The sequence below is a fragment of the Chironomus tepperi genome, unplaced genomic scaffold (genome assembly GCF_022539635.2).
Source record: "Chironomus tepperi strain 1889 unplaced genomic scaffold, CSIRO-AGI_Ctep_v1 contig_25, whole genome shotgun sequence".
NCBI lineage: Eukaryota > Metazoa > Arthropoda > Insecta > Diptera > Chironomidae > Chironomus > Chironomus tepperi.
In genome coordinates this window covers 1-13595 of record NW_027226147.1, presented here as the reverse complement: position 1 = coordinate 13595, position 13595 = coordinate 1, and the positions used below count along the sequence as shown (strand labels likewise).

General features: G+C 33.1%; 1 protein-coding gene across 5 annotated transcripts; it reads right to left on the bottom strand.

Moving 5' to 3' along the window:
* Positions 1-463: 463 nt before the first annotated feature.
* LOC139093572 (ras guanine nucleotide exchange factor B-like) lies at positions 464-13155 on the bottom strand. Of its 5 annotated transcripts, none has more exons than XM_070644323.1 (9): positions 13120-13155; positions 11612-11992; positions 11329-11461; positions 2510-3358; positions 2068-2448; positions 1747-1992; positions 1623-1682; positions 1236-1338; positions 464-1154 (listed from the first exon to the last, which is right to left on the bottom strand). In XM_070644323.1, the coding sequence occupies exons 1-9, from the start codon at positions 13123-13125 to the stop codon at positions 779-781; spliced, it is 2535 nt and encodes an 844-aa protein (XP_070500424.1). In that variant the 5' UTR covers positions 13126-13155; the 3' UTR covers positions 464-778. The 5 variants fall into 5 exon arrangements, with proteins under 5 accessions (XP_070500424.1, XP_070500441.1, XP_070500450.1 ...); XM_070644340.1 differs by having other exon boundaries at positions 1747-1977; XM_070644349.1 differs by having other exon boundaries at positions 2068-2352.
* Between the last annotated feature and the right edge of the window lie 440 nt (positions 13156-13595).

Here is a 13595-nt window from a genome sequence, read left to right as displayed (position 1 = left end):
TTGGTTGCTAAATTGAAACTTATTTTGGCTTCAAATGTCCAATTTTGACTGTTTTTGTTCAGATTCGTTCAGTAATCCACTGAAAGTTCATCTCAGTTCAGTTCAATTTGAATTCTTAAAATCCGTTAAAATTTGAATTTTGAAAATTCGTTAAAATTAAAACTCAAAAATTTGTCAAAATTGTAATTTGAGCAACCTCTTAGAATTTGAATATCAAAAATTCAGTTAAAATTCAAATTTCAAAAAACCGTTAACATTTAAATTTTAAGAAACAATTAGTCCTTCATTATTTGATGATTCAAAAGCCATAACTAAATTAGGATTACCCAACAATTCCCACAATAGCAAACCTCATTCATCCATTTTCCAGTTATTCAATTACTTCATACATTTATCATAAGTTCTTCTTTGTCACCATAATCGGAAATTTTCCTCAATTTTATTATTCTTTTTCTTTTTAAAATTTTTAACTTAATCGCATTTGCTTTAATTTTTTTCATCTTAATAATCATCCTTTCCATGCAAGTCTAAAAAGTCTAATTCAATTACTTTCAATAATCCATTAATATAATTTTTTTCATCTTCGCCTTAACCCGGTTGCCCGTCCCACAATATTTTTGTTGAATTGATTTTTTTATCTTCATTACGTCATCAAAATTCTTTATAATAATTATCTTTAATTCCTCTTACGTCTACGAATGGTGTTAACCGATAATGATGTTGATGATGATGATGATGATAAAGGTGATGATGATTGCAGATTATTTGCATAATCATTTCAACTAGTCTCCTTTTTAATTTGATGAATTTGCAAAATTTGTGGATGTGGTGGCGGACTTTGATGATAAATAATTTGTTGATGATGATAGATTTGTGGTTGTTGATGAATTAATTGTGTTGATGGTGAATAATGTTGCTGATATATGATTTGTTCTTGTAATTGCGGCACATTTGTATCAGCTATTAATGTATGATGTCCATAATTACTTATTGAATTTTCTGGACTATGTTCAATTGTATTATGTGATGATGAGTCATTGTGTGAATTTCCATTTGGCGGATCGCCATATTTTCCACGCTTGAATCTACCATATAGCGATGAATACGGTAAATTATAGTGAATTGCTGCTTGATTTATGGACATCTGACCGACACTAAAAAGAAATTATCATAAATTAATTAATATTATTGAAAATTCATTGGGCGAATGAGTTTATTGAAATATTATCACATACCGAACAGCTTCTAGTGCCTCCATCATTGCGTCTTCGGACCATGGAGTTGGGTTTGATCGTGATAACTCGATTCCTTCACGTTTGCAACGTCCATATAATGTACCTGGATTGTTTTGAAGATAAAATGAGGTTTAGTCATAGGAATAAACAGTCATGAGGTCATTATTTGTGCATTAATTGGTTGTAGAGCATGAATTGTAATTTAACGGATTTTTCAGATTCAAATTTTCAATCTGAGTAATCATCGTGGGAATAAATCCGTCTTATCCGTAAGTATATCAAGGACATTCAAGTATGGATAATCAAAGTTTATTTCAACAAATATCTTTTAATCACGCAAGAGTCAATAATGCACAAAATATCAATTAAACCAACAATAATAATTACCTGTAGGAATTCCAAATTCAGAGCTTGCCTTCTGGACAGAAGCTGCGCCAGCACGAATAGCTAAAGAAAATCAAAAATTCATAATTATTAACAAATTCAATACAAATTAAAAACCAATGCATACCTTCTAAAGCTTTTTCGAGATCCTCAGCTGACCATGATGTGGGCGCAGCATTAAAAGGTGCAGCTAAGCGAATACCTTCACGACGAGCAATTTTATACAATGTGGAAGACGGAATACCAAAGGCCTTTGACGCTTTATTCGCCGAAATTGTCCCCGTACGAAGAGCGTCGAGTGCACTATTTAGTGAATCCTCATTCCACGTCTTCGTAGGACCCTCCTTTTTCGGTGTGTCTGTTTTCGCAAGAACTTTTAGTAATTAGAAATCAATCCTGGAATCATGATGGGGAATTTTTTTGACATAAAAGAATTCTTAAAACTCACCAATTCCTAGTCTATGAGCACGTTGCCATAATGTTGTCGATGGAATACCATATGTGGCTGATGCTTTTGTCAAGCTCATATTGTGAGATCTTAATGCCTCTAGAGCCGCTTCCATATCGCTCGGTGTCCAGGTCTTAGGTCCTCCATTGTTATTTGCGCCACCTTTCGAGTCACTCGTTGGTGTTGTTGCTGATGATGCTGGAATATTATTGCCTAATGTTATATATTGTAGCTGCCCACCATTACTGCCATTATGATCCGTTTGCATTTTTGAATCTTCAGAATCTGTTGAATTATTTTGATGATTCAGATGCAGATGATGTTGTTGTTGTTGATGATGATGATGATTATGGAGATTGTTATGATTTTGTATGATGGTATCTGTAAGAGTTATAAAGAACCAAAATAAAAATTTAAAACGATTAGATGGCTTGATCATTACCAATTTGCGATGTTGGTGTTGTGGTCATCATATTTGCAATTTCCGGAGTCACGACAATGCCATGAACATTTTCATTATTATTTCCCTGCCCATCTACTTCCATATTTCCAACCCCCATCAAATCATGTATCGATGGCTTTATATCGACATCCTCAGTCTTTATTGTTTCAATTATCTGATGATGCTGTATGATTGGACGTGCTTGATGAATTGTTATTGTTTGTGGTGTATGGTGAAGCGTATGAATGTGTGAAATTTGTTGTTGCTGTTGCTCATTCTGTCTTGATTGTTGTTCCATCTGCTGTTGTTGCTGCTGCTGCTGTTGTTGTTGTTGCTGCTGCTGCTGCTGCTGTTGTTGCTGCTGCTGCTGCTGGTGGGATTGTTGTTGATGATGATTATTCTCATCATGCTGTTGTTGTTGTTGTTGTTGCTGCTGCTGCTGTTGTTGATGATGATGGTGATTCTGAAGATGATTTTGGAGCAAATGATGGTGATGAATATGATGCTGATGATGATTCAAATTCTGTGATTGTGATGTTGGAGTCGCTGTAATCGATGCCGTCGTTATAATCGACGTCTTTAAACCACTTAACTCATTCATCGATGTTACAGGCGATGGACATGTCGTTATGATTTGAACGGGTGATGCATGATGCGTATAGATTGGACTGTTTGACGTAACGGTTGGATGATGGGCAGATACCGTTGACGTATGATGATCTAGACGACAAATGGAATGTTGCATGGAATTATCAAACTCGACAATCGTTTCACTCGGATCGAGACTTCGCAATGTTTCAAATTTTATAATTCTCGCATTCTCGTTACCGTTAGTTTGTGTTGAGTCTACTTTAATATTTTTTTTCATTTTGTGTAATGTGTTTTGATCAATTTCATTCACATTTTTTTGCATTCGAGTTTATATTAATTTTATTATATATGCGACAAATGACCAACAAGCACAGATAATTATGTTATGGACACCACAAGAATTAAAAATATACATATGCGGATTGTGTGTAAAAAAAACATAAAAAATGAGAAAAACAATAAAAAAATAAAAAAAATTAGTAATGAAATTAAAAAAAAATTGTAAAATAATAACAGCAACAACAACAATTATGAATGAATTAATAAATGAATGAATGAATTAATGGATGCCAATAAAATTATAATTATGATTATAAATCAAATACATTATTATTGATTCTCGGATGGTATGGATTGAGCTTCTTTTTGTGGATGTCATACGTAATTAAGGAAACGTCCAACATCATGAGGATTAAAAGGAATTAACAATGACAATATCAATTAATCAATAAAAAAAACTTGAAGAATATCCATTTTACGATGTGAAAATTGATGAACAGAATCGACCATTTAGAATCGGAAATTTCTATCGCATTCGTCAACATCTCAACATTTTTAATCTTTGACTACAAAATGACTTGTGAGCCACAAAATGACTTGTGAATTGTAAATAAATTAGTAGATTGTCACTTAAATATGTGACATGCTTTTACTTATTTTGGATTATTCATTTACACTTTTGAATTTTCTCATATAAACGATCATTTTTGAATTAACGGCTTTTCTATTTTCGAATTTTGTTTGAATTATATTCGTTAAATTGAACGAAAGTAGTTTTTGCCCTCTTTGTTTACATTTTTGTGTGGGAAAGTTACAATATTTTTCAAAAGTAAGTTTTTTAATTAATTTTAGAGTCAAATTAAGTGAAATAATATTTGTTTTTATATAGATCTGGATTTAATAAAATAAGGGATTCAAAATCAACGAGGATCGAGTGTTTTATTGGACAGATTCCGGAAATATTTTCAGATTTCCCCCACAGAAAGTTTTTGAAAAATATTCAAGCATATTTGAAGAAGATTGAAGCACAATTCGGAAGTTACTGGCGAATAGAAGGACATAAAGTGTTATCGACAGGAATTAAATTTGATAATTTAGCATAATCGAAGGCTGATAATTTATATTCCGATATTTTGTGTTCTTGTATCTTTGTAGGTTAAGATCCAGTAATTCAAGAAAGGATTGGTGCTTGCAAATATCCTCTAAGTCGATTATTGCTTTCTAATTGATTGAAATTAGGATAATCGCATTATTTTGTTTAGTTGCTAGAAATTGAGCAAAAATTCTAACTTGCAAGTGCCGATCAACAAGACAATTAGGCTCTGTTGTATTAATCGGTCAGTGCAGTAACAATTGAAATGGCAGCTATGAACCCGTTCATCGATGGATATGTGAATCCAGCTTGGATAGTTGAATTAAGCAACAAAGATCCTAATGTAACACATCCTCGAGCATTCTTTTTATCTGGACCAAAAATAAATTCAAATGTCATCAAATGTTGCAGTAAAACTTGTGTGGCACCGTCAAGATCAGCAGTTTGTCGTAATACAAGAACCAATTGCGATGATTTTCACCCGATGCTGTTTTGCTATTTATGCGATCGTGTATTTCATGTTAAATGTTTGAATTTAACATTGGAGTTAGTGAAGACAGAAAAAGTTCCGTATCAGTGCATCGAATGTCGCGAGAATTGTATGAATCAAGCAGCACAAGCTTATTACAAAGCAACAGGATACAAATTATCAATGATTGAGCGTCGTAAGAGATTTCTGAAGACAAATATTGCAGAGTCAGAGGATGATTTCGAAACTGATAATGAATATGATCCAGACGACACAGCATCATTTATTTTGATCGATAATTCCACAGTTTTCAATGTTGGTACGTCAGCTAATTCGACAAAACTTCCAATCACTCAATCAAGTTCCCAACAAAGCAATCGAAATTCACAACTGGAAGCAGAGAATGCAGAATTAAAACGTAAATTAGCTGAGTATGACGAGAGAATGTCACAACTTCAAAATCAATTGTCGCTAATTTTGCAAAGTCAATCGCAGCAGTCAGTTCCACAACAAAATGTTCAACGTGAAAACTTCAATAATTCACAAACGTTGAATCAATTTTATTCTTCGAACAATGTCTTGGCACCATCAGAAAATTCATCGAATAATTATGAGTCACCTTCTTATGCACAGCCGCCAAGAGCAAACAATATTGATGTCACAAATGATGTTGATTTAACACACATTGTTAATAGATTGACAATTAGTCAGGAACGTCAAGAGGAAGATCGATATCTAGCAAATAGAAGGAAGGCAATGCCTAAAATGACAGAATTTGATGGAGATCCGACAAAGTGGCTAGAGTTTGAACAGGATGTAGAGAGATATAAAAGTTTATATCCTCGTGACGACTTGACGGTGAAGTTGCATGTAAGAGGAGCATTGAGAGGAAGTGCATTTAATGTCGTGAAAGATATTTTGTCATCGCATTCATTGAGTGATATTATTCAAGTTTTGAGAGAGACATTTGGAGACCCAATGATTTTGGTGAGACGAAAGGCAAAGGAGCTAAAGGAGCTCAAATTTAATGGTCCGTTGTATCGAGAGGATGTTGTTAAAATTAAAATAGCAATTCAAGGATATTTTTCTGCATGCACGTACGCTAAAACAGGATGTTTAAATTCAAATGATTTAGGTGAAATCATTTATGATCAATTTAGTATCGAAGATCGTGCAAGATGTAAGGATCTCTTTGTTAGATTGTATCCGCGTCAGCAGATCGTTGTTAATTTGAATTTGATCTTTGATTATTTAACTGAACGTTTACCTTTACTTGATGAGAAACCGTCAAAAAGAGACAAAAGTAGTGATGATAAAGATGATAAAAAAGGCAAATCGTATTCATGTTTTAGTACATCAAATGTGTCATCGTCATCTACATCAAATGAAAATGAAGCTTATAAGTTTGAAATTAAGGATAAAATTTCAGCTCCTTATATCGGCTACGACATGACAAAGGTCAATCAAATACCGAAGAAATGTTTTATTTGCGATGAGGAAAATCATTACACGTTAGAGTGTACAAGGTTTCAATCGATGAGTGAAAGTGGTCGATGTAAGTTCATATATGAGAAAGGCTTGTGTAAAAATTGTATAATTGCTGCTGATCATAAGTCTGCTGAATGTGATTTGAAACTTGGATGTGGATATAAGACTAACAATTTCAATCGATGTACGCAAAAGCATCACATGTGTATCCATAATGTCAGCTACGGTGGAAATTATAGAAATCAAGGACAATATCGTAGGTCCAATACTAGTAACAACACCAATAGAGCTCAGCAAGCGATAGCAGACACAAATTCGCAATTGCCTAATGCCACTTCTTCCAACTCTAATGATAATAGAGTAGACAATGCTAATGTTAATGCCAATGCTCCAAATGAAACCAGTAGACCCGCTGGAACTTTCTTTCATGCTATGCCTCCTCCTCGTACTTATAATGTCGTACCTCATTCATTAGCTGGAGTTGTTCAATTTAATCATCACGCAACTGTTGGTTTTCAAAGAACGGTTAAGATGTTTCAAAACAAATTTGTTGGACCAAAGGGCATTGTCACTGAATATAGTATTGGAGATAGCGCAGCAGAAGTGACATTAGTTCGTGACGATTTGAGAGCCGCACTTGGCATTGAAGGAACTGCGTGTACATTATCTTTGCAGTGGACTGATAATTCAATTAAGGAATGTCCAGCAATTAAATTTGATTTAGTAGTCAAAGGAGTATTACCATATTCAGAGAAAATAATTCTCAAAAATTGTTACGCCATTAAGGATCTTAATTTAGCACATAGATCGTTAGATATGGAGTCAGTAAAAAGGAGATGTCCTTATTTGAAAGGTGTTAATTTCGAGAGCTACGTGGATCAACAACCTGTTATGCTGATAGGATCGCCACATGCATATATTATTGAAAGCATAAAACCATTAATTGAGGGTGGTGACGGTAATCCTGTGGCTATTGAGTCTAAACTTGGAATTAGTGTTTATGGTGGATCGGATAATGAAGATCGAACTTCACCTATAAATTCACAACTTGTCGCACAAACTGAGAAGCAAATTAATGTACCAAATGTTATTGGCGTTAGAGCCAATCAGACAAACATAACTGAAAAAGCGTTAGAGCTTATTTCTGAAGAAATTAAAGTTTCAGATGACAGCACGAAGAAAGTTCCTTTGATCACTGGTAAAATTAAAGGCAAAGCGATTCAATCGAATGTCAATATCGATCCAGAGGTAAATTTAGTCCAGCGAGATTATAGAGCGAGTTGCTTAGAGTCACAAGTTGTTGCTAATGGGACAAAATGTAAGCCGAAATTGGAGCCAGAGGTTGTGGGTGTTGATGGTCTTGGTCCATTACAAGTTAAACGTGCGAAGAGTTCCTCATACAACAAAGACTTTAGATCCAACATGGGAAATGAAGAGTCATTGAATTCGCATTTGACTTTACCTGATTTTGTTCCGCCTCAAGCAATATCTAAATCAATTCATCCACTCAATTCCGTACCTGCTCTTGATCAACAACAGTCCACATTCAAATCCATTACACAATCGAAACCAAATACTGCCCGTCAACATGTCAAGTACAAAGCAGTGACACAATCCATATCAACAGAGCCAATTGTCTTTCAGTCTGAATTGCCAATGTTATCAATGGAAAGTAACGAGGACTTAACTGATGATCTAATTGAGGATGGAGAAGTAAGAATTTCAGCCAATCGAACGTCACCTTATAAATTAATACTCCCCTCCCCCCAGAATGTCACTTAAATATGTGACATGCTTTTACTTATTTTGGATTATTCATTTACACTTTTGAATTTTCTCATATAAACGATCATTTTTGAATTAACGGCTTTTCTATTTTCGAATTTTGTTTGAATTATATTCGTTAAATTGAACGAAAGTAGTTTTTGCCCTCTTTGTTTACATTTTTGTGTGGGAAAGTTACAATATTTTTCAAAAGTAAGTTTTTTAATTAAATTTAGAGCCAAATTTTGTGAATTAACTTTTATTTTTATATAGATCTGGATTTAATAAAATAAGGGATTCAAATCAACGAGGATTGAGTGTTTTATTGGACAGATTCCGGAAATATTTTCAGATTTCCCCCACAGTAGATTATTTAAAATACCGTTAATTTTAGAGAAAATATATTTTTAAAACTTAAGGTTTTGTGCTTAATGAAGCCAATGGACTTTAATGAAAGTATTTATATTGTTTTAAACGAAATCGTCAATATAAATATACTGGATGCAAATTAAAATTTTACAGTTGATTAGTGGTTGAGAACTGCTGGTGAATTAGTGTTTGAGTGAGTCTCACGAGTTGTTGATGCTTTAAGAATATTAATGAGATGGAAATTACAAATTGTTGAAATGTTTGTTTATTTACTTTGCGTTTTTACGTACGTAATTTGGCGAATCGTACGTTTTTACGTACGTCAAATGCTAAAACGTACGTATTTTCATACGTAATCTGCTAAAACGTACGTTTTTACGTGCGTAAAATTTAAAAACGTAAACAAAGCTTCCTCCAATTTAAAACTCTAAAATCACTAACTTAGCAGTATTAAAAGCCTTCTTTACCTCCTTTATAACATTATTACTCTCAATAACAACCATAAGAACCATTATTACTGTCTAGAACAATATCATATCCATCTTAAGAGTTAAAAATGAATTGTGATTTATATCATCTCCAACAAATACAGCACGAAATTAACAATAATGAGCTTTGTATGTAAAAAAAAAGTTGTTCTCACTATTTACAAAAAGTTCTATGATCTCTTTCGTTTTTTGTGCCTTTGATCTTCGTCTTGTATGTATAACAACAAGTTTTTTAAGACCCAAAATGATGATGTCAGTCAATAATCACACAAGAATATTGCTTTGAATTATATCACAGATGTCTAATAATAGCCAATAGTAGCATCTCTATAATCCGAATTCTAGAATAATAGACTTTAATGAAGCAAAATCGTAAAAAAAGTTTTAAGATTTCGCCAAGTTAACGACATCTGTCCTTGGGAAAATACAAATCTTTTTATGCATGATTCTCTTAGATATTTTAGTCATTTTGATAAGAATGGACCATAGTCATAGCCATAAAATGTTGTGCGAATAAAGATTTTAGATATTTTTGGAGATGAATTCTTAAGGAGATAACTTTGAAGCAATTGAACTCGATTGAACCAGGATCTTTGGAGTTCTAACAATGAAATTTGGAACAATGACTAGATTTAAGCATACAATTTAGGTATGAGTAGGAACTTTTGTTAAAATAGACAATTTGAGTTATGGATTAGGATTTTATGGTAAATTTGAAGGTTTTCTAATGTACTAGTTGATGAGGATCTAGTATGAACAGGAATGAACACTCAAGTTTCGAATGGAACTAGCTCCGATTAGCCGACTATATGTCTGGTTATAAAATTGACATTTTAATGTCTATAGAACTATCTCAAGAGTATTGACCTCAAAGGTCCATGGCAGTTTTGCCCAAACTGTGTCTCATAACACACTGGTATGCTGTAGAACAAGCTCAGGTGTACTATGAGTCGGATAAGCTTGAACTTGGTTTGGACAATACTGCTGTTCAGTTAAATTGGCTATTCTTGGCTATATCCACGTCTATCTAAAGAATTCTATCAAAGAAACCATCGGAAAACTGTTGGAAAATTCCAAAAAACATCCTTCAACAGAACGTCATCATCCATAATCTCACAAAGTCTGTCTACCACATGAATCCTCTTAGAGAACAGCATGAAAAAAAAATCGATTAATATAAAACCATCCTCAATCCATATACACCATCGACGAAAATTATTTCCCCTTTTTTTTAAATTAATAAGATAAAAAGAAACGACAAAGTCGGCACATAATATTGAGAGTTAAATATGAAATGGAATCAACCATAAAAAATGAAAAATAATAATATGAATATTAAAATATATACAATAAATGAAGTGAATATGGGAGTTTCTTCGGATGAGTTGAATTTTTGAAAAAGAGCTTTTATAATCCAAGGTTATTTCAATTTTAGTAATAAAAAGTGTTTCATTAAAATCTCTCCTAATTTCATGTTTTGATAGCTTTAATTAACTTTAAACAGTCTTCTGTCATTAATTCTTGCTGAATTATTAGTTATTTAACATTAAAATGCTAAATAAAGACGAAAATTTGAGTTTTTTGGAAAATTTCATTTGGTATTTTTCTGCACGGATTAGGAAAAAAAAGCTCAAAAATAACTCGATCACCAAAATTTGTTGTCGAAGAATCAAAATATTTCTTTAATTAATATATAATGGCCAGAACTAAGAGCATAAAATGATAGATTTAAGAATGTTTTATCATTTGGTAACAGTCATTAAACTGTAGCATTTCTAGTTTTGTCTATTTTTCGATTCTTCGGATGCAAATTCCGATTTTGGTGATCGAGTTATTGACCGAAGAATCGAAATAACTTAATTAATACAGCGTTTCAATATCCACAACTAAAAGAATATGATAGTTTTCGGCCTAATGAATTAATTAAAACAATAATATGAAGCACTTTAGTGGAAATATTTTCCAAAAAATCGATTCTTCGACAAAATTTTTCAAAAAATCATCCAAAGAAACTCCCATATACCGTTTAATGTTAATTTCTCGTTAATTTTTATGTATGAAAAACATGAAAATGAGATTCGCGTGTGTTGTCAAAATGGCAGATTCACGAAAAAATAACATACAAAGTGCGAAAAATTATTCATTCTTACTCTTTTTTTGTTCATATTCATTTTTTAATTGCAAAATATGTTGCTTTTGTCATAATAATTGTGTGTGTATATGTGTGTATAAATATATATGTAAAGGAACAAGACGACATCGTCATGTAGATACTCACTTGACAAATCTTTTGTATCATGGCTCGGCGTGCAATTTACTTCTGTTGTAATGACAGGCGTTGCAGTTGGTGCGGGTGGTTCGGGTGCGAAATCCATATATGTTAGTGGAACTCCCATCACCACATTTCCGTTCTGTATGATTTTCATATGTTTTGTTGTTGTTTTTTGTTGGATTGGTTTGGTTGATGAAGAAAAGAGCAGGAAGAAAAAAAAACAAACGACGACAACGACGTCGACAAATGAAGCAATTAAACATTTATGGAATTTCAAATTGATGCTTACCATTCCCATTTCAAGACTAGCCATGTTTTTGCTTTGATTTTGATTACTCGGTGATGGTGATGATGACGATGATGATGAATTTTTTCCTATATCCTTTATTGGTGATTTCGATTTACGTTTATCTGTTTCTTGTGAAGCTATTGGCTGTGCATCTTTCTCAATGACACTATGACTATGACTTGCAGATGATCCTTGTTTATTAGATTCCTCGCGATTTTTACTACTACTACTATGATTATGATTATGGTGACTCTCGTAATGTCTCGCACGTATTTTCTTATGTGGCGGATAAATTACTTCCGTATCCGATTCAGCGGCTGTTTGGTCGTTAATTTCACACAATCCTTTAATTTTTAATTGCTCTGCCGTCCGAATGAGGCTCTGTAAAGACATAAAATGTAAAAAATGTAATTAATAAATTAATATTTCACAAAAATAGTTATCATTACAATGCACAAGATAAGGAAATGAGAAAAAAAAGCGGGTAGAATGAAGGATTCCCAATGCGATTTTATCTACTTCAATAATCAACTTAAAGAGACTGTCCGAGAATCACAAGAATAATAGAAGGGATTTCGGAATGATAAATTTTTAAAAAATTAATTTTCCAACGTTAATTAGAGCGACAGCGAGCAGAATAATTTTCTTGCCTTTCATTTCCCTTTCCATTGACTTTCTTTCCTACATTTCCCATACCAAATTCTTTTTTTATTTCTGCCGTATGGCGAATGTAAATGTCATAAATAAAATTTTTCTCCTTTTTGTCCTATTAAGGGTCGTTTCTTGGTGACGTCCACTTTCTATTCTACTTAACAGCTGTTTAGTCATTTTGAGAATAGCTTAAACTCTTCTATTGGACGTCATAGAAGATCGGCTTATTTAAGGACAACCAAACTTTCGGTTTTTTGCTTTGTCCATAGCATTTAGTAAATGAGAATGCTATCATCCTTTCCGAATGGACAAAATGTGTTATAAATAGTTGATGGTAAGTTTGTGTCCACATATGATCGTATCAAAGCGACCTAGTGCTCTGGGTCGAACAAATAGTCAAAAAGCATGATCGTCAAGATGATCAACACTGATTAGAAAAAGCGAAAAATTTACATCTAATGCGCCTAGATCACCAACTCCAAATGACATTCCTGCATATTCAATATATATCACCATAAACCCAATCTATCTTTCCATCTAAATTAAAGAGAAGTATGAGTGTCTTCCTCAAAAATAGATTTTTTCCCTTTTCCTTAACTTTTTTTTTTATCATCATCATCAACATCGCGAATTGCTGCTGCGTATTGATTAGCGAGCGGCCACCCTTTTTTTATTTTAACGAAGCATCTTCCCATACCCGCTTGCAATTTATTATTGTTATTATTAGTATTATTTCAAGTTGGGAAGAAAAAAAAAAAATAAGAAAGAGACCAATTCGTGACATTTTTTGTGTCCTCATCACCCCATTTATCCATATTATATTATGTTCTTAGTTTGATCGTTCCTTTGCCTCTTACCATCATGATTTAATACTTTTTCTTTAAAGGTCCTTCTTTTAATTCCTTCCAATAATTTCTGAACATTTAAAAAACAGCAAAAAAAAGGAATTAACCCCACACAATATCTAATAGTATTTATCTGAAGGCTCTCTCTCTCCATGTCACGATGACTATATTTATGTTGCGCGCCCATTTATTTTCTTCTTTCCCTTATGATCCAAGAGTTGAACTGTGATATAATGAACATAGAACAAAAAAAAAAGAACTTGTACACATGTATACACTCGACTCTCGGCACACACAAAAAAAAAAGTGGTGATATCCATGCTCAGAATAAAAATAAAAAAAAATCGGCAAAGAACGTGGCAGTATATAAAGCATTTTCAAGAAGTGTATAGTTAGTTGAGAGGGTGTTGTGGGATGATGATGTCGGGCTATGTACACAAAGCATTTTTTTCTTCTCCTGCTGCTCTCAATCTCCTCTCATTCCACCC